The 6,113-nt window shown below is 47.2% G+C and overlaps 1 protein-coding gene across 1 annotated transcript in view; it reads right to left on the bottom strand.

Annotated features, from left to right (window-relative positions):
• Nucleotides 1-1,235: 1,235 nt before the first annotated feature.
• LOC107115792 (cytochrome P450 2K1-like) overlaps nt 1,236-6,113 on the bottom strand; it is a gene marked incomplete at its 3' end in the record, with an annotated part of 11,154 nt that continues 6,276 nt past the window's right edge. The window contains exon 4 of the mRNA XM_015417552.1: nt 1,236-1,385. Within this exon, the coding sequence (XP_015273038.1) occupies nt 1,236-1,385 (150 nt within the window). The remainder of the gene's footprint in view (nt 1,386-6,113) is intronic.

Here is a 6,113-nt window from a genome sequence, read left to right as displayed (position 1 = left end):
CCCCTGGTCTAATCTTTTTGGAACTTGGGGGTTCTTTTGGGGAGAGGCTCCAGCAACTACACTGGGAATATAGGTGCCTCTTCCTCAAACCATCTCCCCCACCCCCCAGATTATATCCTATGAGATTTTGCCATTGACTTTAATGACCCATAGGGTATAATATATTCAGGATTCTTGGATATCTCCTGAACCAGACAGCATTGCTGAACCTGGTAGTTGGGGATATTCGGGATTCCCAAATATTTCACCTGAATAGCCTCAGATCTGAATTTAGCCAATTTTATTTTCAGTGCACATCCCTACTGCCCGACTGGTATCCTCATCCAGAGCTCTGAAGGGCTGAGATTTTATAATCAGGGAAAAAAAGAACTCCAGATTTTGAAATTCACCTGCCCTGAAGACTGCAAGGTGTCAGGGGATTTCAGTACTAATGAGATTTCAAAGGCACTGAAGGACATCAAGAGTGGAAAGGCACCAGGCATTGACTGTATCCACAATGAACTCCTGATCAACAACAGCATGTTCACTAAGAAGTGGCTCACAAAGTTCCTCTCTGGCATCATGAGAACAGGAAGACTCCCAGGGGAATTCACAAAATCAAAGGTAGTTGCTATTCTGAAATCTGGAAAACCTAAACATCTGGCGGAAAGTTACAGTTTCATCCCGTTTCTAACTGTGCAGGTTCGGATTTTTGCAGTCTTCAGCTGGGTCCAGCACAGCTGAGTTGCTTATGGGATGCTGTCTCAAGACATTCCTAGATCAAGTCCACCCAGATACTGCAAGCAAGTTGCAGTCTAAAAACGAACAGGAGCTGTATTCTGCTTTGACATTTAGGAATCTGTATAGCTTCTGCCCTCAGGAACCAGTGGGCTTGGAACTATGGAAATGGTTCACAGGGGGTTCTATCTAAAATAGTCACACTTAGAGAGCAGACTGCAGATGTCTCAGTTAGAAAGCAGACCACAGATGGACTATTATGGAGACAAATTCATGGTCACATGGACACTCCTAAATCTTAAATGGAAGATTCTAAGAAAATGCAGGAATGCAGGGCCCACTGAGAATCTGCAGAACCAGTCCAGGACAACCGTGGCCTAGAGCTCTAGAAACAGCTTAGCTAAGTATTGTTATTCCTTATTTCAATAGCCAAGTTATCTGCCTTACAGTTACTGTTAATAGAGAGGCCTTAAGCCAAACAGAACTGGGTGTTGTTTGCTCCACTACACAAAACTCACCTTCAAAAGATTCAAACTTCTGTATTAGGAAACGGCACTCCTCGACAATTCTGTCTTCTATGGTCTTCCTGCCCATTCCGTAGTCCTTCAACGTGGTTATCGCAAACCGCCTCATCACTTTCCAGTTATCACCATTAGAAAACGCAATACCTGGAGAGAAACAAAAAATCAGGCATATTGATATGCAAGAGTTGGTTCCTCAGTGTTTGGCTCTTGGACCATAGAAGACCCATCAGCCTGATTGGAGAAACTAAAACATTCACCTAGTAATGGGGACTGATACTGGGAATGGGGGGGTAGGAGAGAGATAAGTTCCTTGTTTCATTGCAAAACATTTTCAGCAACGAGCAAAAGCAGGACAGAAATATGGGAAAGAAATGAAATGTCAATGGCGGGGATGTCAAACATGTAGCCCGCAGGTCAGATGCGGCCCGCAGAGGGCTGAGATCTGGCCCCTGAGCAACTTCCTTCTCCTGCTTCCTTTCCCAGGACTGCTGCTGCAGCTGCACCATAGCCTGCTTTCCCCCAGCTCCCTTGTGTCTTTTTGCTTCGCGCTTCCTGTTTCCTGCCTCTTGCCTCCTTCCCCCTTTCCTTGCTCTCTCTCTCTCTCTCTCTCGCACACAGAGAGATACAAAGACAAGCCTCGGTCTCTCTCTCTCTCTTGCACAGAGAGCTTTTGCTTCCTTCTCTGGGGCTGCTCCTCCTATTTTGGGGAGGGAGGGGAGGAGAAAGAGAAAACTAATCCCATTGCAGCTTCATGACCAATGACGTTTTATTCCAGGTATAAGCTTTAGTATGCAAGCATACTTCTTGGGAGGGAGGGAGGGAGGGAGAGAGGGAGGGAGGGAGAAATGTACATTGAGGAAATTATTTTGGTTTATTCTGAAAAGTTGATTTTTTAAAAATATATATGGATTTCTCTGTTTCTATCTGGATTTCCCCCCAAAAAACAGCCTAATTAGGAATTAGAACACTTGGATTGGCCCTTACATCTGGGAGAGTGGAGTGATTTTAGATGCCAAATGATAATAGCACACATTAGTAATGAGACAGGAAAACTAGCTCTCAATTCAGTCCAGGAGGATGCATTCTCTTGAGCTTCATTATCAATTGCAATTTGGCAGTCTCTCTAATCTCCCTTTGAAATTCCTTTGTAAGAGCACTGCTACTCTTAGGTCAGCAACTGAATGCCGTGGTTTCTAATGTCAGACTTATGTCCATTTCTTCTTTGCATCCGCCTGGACTGAATCCTCCTGGATGGAATTGAGACCTAGGTTTCCTGTCTCCTTAACAATGCCGGTATCTCCACGCCTACTACCCCTCTGCATATCACAACTAATCCAATCAAGCCTGCTCCTGTCATTCACCTGCTTTTGCCATTTGACATCTGAAACCACCTTTATAAAGTTTATATCTCCAGCACCTCGTGTAACATTTTATGGCATGCATGGTCCGGCCCAACAAAGTGACAAGTATGTCAGATCTGGCCCTCGTAACAAATAAGTTCAACACCTCTGGTTTACTGTTTGGCTCTGAGAACTGAGCCAGCTCCTATCCATATAACCAGCATATTTCTAGGTCACCCTATACTAGGGCTGCCAAGATCTCCCAGAATTATAATTGCTTCTGAGATAGGTCACAACTTCACCCCGTCTACTCTGTTTTTGCCGGCTGTGCAGTGGTTAAGTGTGTGGACTCTAATCTGGGAGAACCGGGTTTGATTCCCCACTCCTCCACTTGCACCTGCTGATGTGACCTTGGGTCAGTCACAAGCTCTGGCACAGCTGTCCTTGAAAAAGAGCCGTTTGTGTCAGAGCTCTCTCAGCCCCACCCACCTCACAGGGTGTCTGTGGTGGGGAGGGGAAGGGAAAGGAGTCTGTAAGCCGCTCCAAGACTCCGAGTGAAGGGCGGGGTATAAATCCAATCTCCTCCTCCTCCTCCTCCTCCTCCTCCTCCTCCTCTTCTTCCTCTTTCTCTTCTTCTTCTTCTTCTTCTCCCTCTTCTTCTTCTCCTCGTCCTCTTCTTCTCCTCCTCCTCCTTTATGCAAGGCCAGGGATAGAGCATCTTCCATCATGACTTCCCATGACATGAACTTCGATATGTATACCTCTTTCTTTTCCCTCTCCCTGCAACCAGCCCCCCCCCCCCCATATTTATTTCTCAGGGATGGGAGATTGTGCTGTGTGTGTGTGTAAAGTGTCCTTCAGTCGCTGACATCTTATGGCAACCTCATGGGGTTTTGAAAGGAAGAGGCAAAGAGAGGTGTTTTGCCATTGCCTGCCTCTGCGTAATGACCCTGGGCTTCCTTGGTGGTCTCCCAGCCAATGCCCCCTCTAAGCTAGTAGGAGCCGCCGCCCCACTATTCCACCATCGTCATGGTTCCTTAAAGGATATACTGACGAGGCCCTGAGGAAGAACCTGGACAATGTAAAGAAGAGCTAACAAGCTGTCTCCATTGGACACAAATATCATGGGAGTACCACCTGGAACTGTGTTGATTTCATCCTGGACATATGAGATCAGTAACGGTCTGAGCGCCGTTGTTTTAAGTGTTGGATGTTTTTATTATGTTTCATATTATGTTTTATTATGTTTCATTATGTTTTACTGCCACAGGAAGTGGTGGGTGCTACAAGCATGGACGGCTTCAAAAGGGAATTAGATAAGCATATGGAGCAGAGGTCCATAAGTGGCTATTAGCCACAAGGTATAGCTAGGGGCTCTGGGGCAAGGGATGCTCTGTCTTCTTGGTGCTTGGGGGGGGGGTCAACAGTGGGAGGGCTTCTAATGTCCTGGCCCCACTGCTGGACCTCCTGATGGCACCTGGTATTTCTGGCCACTGTGTGACACAGAGTGTTGGACTGGATGGGCCTTTGGCCTGATCCAACATAGGTGTCTCTTATGTTCTTATGTTCTTATATGTTTTAATTATGGCACGGGCTAATTACCCTGCCCTTGTTAGCTGCCCTGAGCCCATTGGGGAGGGCAGGATAGAAATGTGGAAAATAAATAAATAAACAAACAAATAAATAAATAAGCAAGCGGTGGAGTCTTGTGAGCAAAAAATTCTACTTTGTGAACTACTGGCACTAAAGTTGTGAGTGAGCGATTTGGCTACTGCATAAATGAGTCTGCTCTGGAGCCATCCCTTCCTGAGTGAAGACAAAAATGTGTGAGCCGGAGGCTAAAAAGACTGTGAGCTGGCTCACACTCACTCGGCTTAGAGGGAACACTGCCCCCAACCCTGCTCAGCTTCCAAGATCACACGAAATCGGGCTAGCCTGGGCAACTGGGTTTGAACTGTCAGGGCACTGATGAAGACAAAAAAACATGCTGAATGTTTCATTGTATGGAGGAAGTGAAATTGCTGCATGAGGGAAGTCCTCATATGATGAAGGAATGAATCCACGGCCACTGTTGTTTGTGCCTCGGTTTTTCAACCCTTTCTCCTGTGCTGTTTCCATGATCTCAAATTCTTGGTCCTTTTCTTTGCCCTCAGGATTGTGGGGGGGGGGGGACATAAGTGCTTATATCAAAACAGTTTAAGCCAACCTAATTCTATAGACAGTTTGCATGTCTCCTAGAAAAATGTTGCAGGGAGAGAGAAAAGGAAGGGGTAGACATATTGAAGTTCACATCATGGGATGTCATGTACATAAGTACATAATGTGAGAACATAAGAGACGCCAATGTTGGATCAGACCAATGGCCCATCCAGTCCAACACTCTGTGTCACACAGTGGCCAAAAAGACCAGGGGCCCTCAGGAGGTCCAGCAGTGGGGCCAGGACACTAGAAGCCCTCCCACTGTTGCCCCCCCAAGCACCAAGAATACAGAGCATCACCTGCCCCAGCCTGTGAGTCCCTATCTATACCTTGTGGCTAATAGCCACTGATGGACCTCTGCTCCATATGCTTCCCTAATTCCCTCTTGAAGCCGTCCCCATTTGCAGCCGCCATCACCTCCTGTGGCAGTGAATTCCATGATGGAAGAGTGCTCTATCTTGGCCCTGCATAAAGGATGATTTGTTTTATTTTATTTTATTTTATTTGAACTTTTACCCCGCCCTCCCAATCGAAGCTGGCTCAGGGCGGCTTACAACAAACCAGCACATTAAGACATAAATTACGATTAAAACAGTTCTAAAACCGTAATAGTGATTGTTCAACATAAATGGTCGCAGCCATCATTTGCAGTTCTCAACCCGCCATCAGTTCACAGTATTCGTTTTAGATGTTCCAGCAGTATTTGTTGGTCTTGAGGCTATTGGTGGTGGTTCATGGCAGTTTCCGGACTCCAGGGCCCTCTCCGATGTTCTCCATTGGTGGTGGTGGCGGCTCCCAAAAGCCTGGTGGAAGAGCTCCATTTTACAGGCCCTGCAGAACTGTGAAAGGTCCTGCAGGGCCCTGATCTCCTCTGGGAGCTCGTTCCACCAGGTTGGGGCCGCCACCGAGAAAGCCTTGGTCCTAATCACCGACAATCTGACCTCCTTAAGACCCGAGAGGGCCAGCTGGTTTTGAGCCCCTGATCTCAGTGCTCTCTGGGGGACATATGGGGAAAAGAGGTCCCTCAGGTATGTAGATCCCTGGTCATGTAGGGCTTTAAAGGTAAGAACCAGCACCTTGAAACGAATCCGGTGTGCTATTGGCAGCCAGTGCAACGCCTTCAGCACAGGCTGTAAGTGCTCCCGTATAGAGAGCCCCACCAAGAGCCTGGCTGCGGCATTTTGCACCCGCTGCAGCTTCTGGATTTGAGACAAGGGCAGCCCCATGTAGAGAGTAGTCTCTCGAGATGACCATCGCATGGATCACTGTCGCTAGGTCGTCACGTTTGAGGAAGGGAACCAGCTGCCTGATGAGCTGAAGATGGTAAGCCAAC

Source organism: Gekko japonicus, unplaced genomic scaffold (genome assembly GCF_001447785.1).
Source record: "Gekko japonicus isolate JY-2015 unplaced genomic scaffold, Gekko_japonicus_V1.1 scaffold5774, whole genome shotgun sequence".
NCBI lineage: Eukaryota > Metazoa > Chordata > Lepidosauria > Squamata > Gekkonidae > Gekko > Gekko japonicus.
Note: the sequence above shows the minus strand (reverse complement) of the source record. Positions and strands in the feature narration are given on the sequence as shown.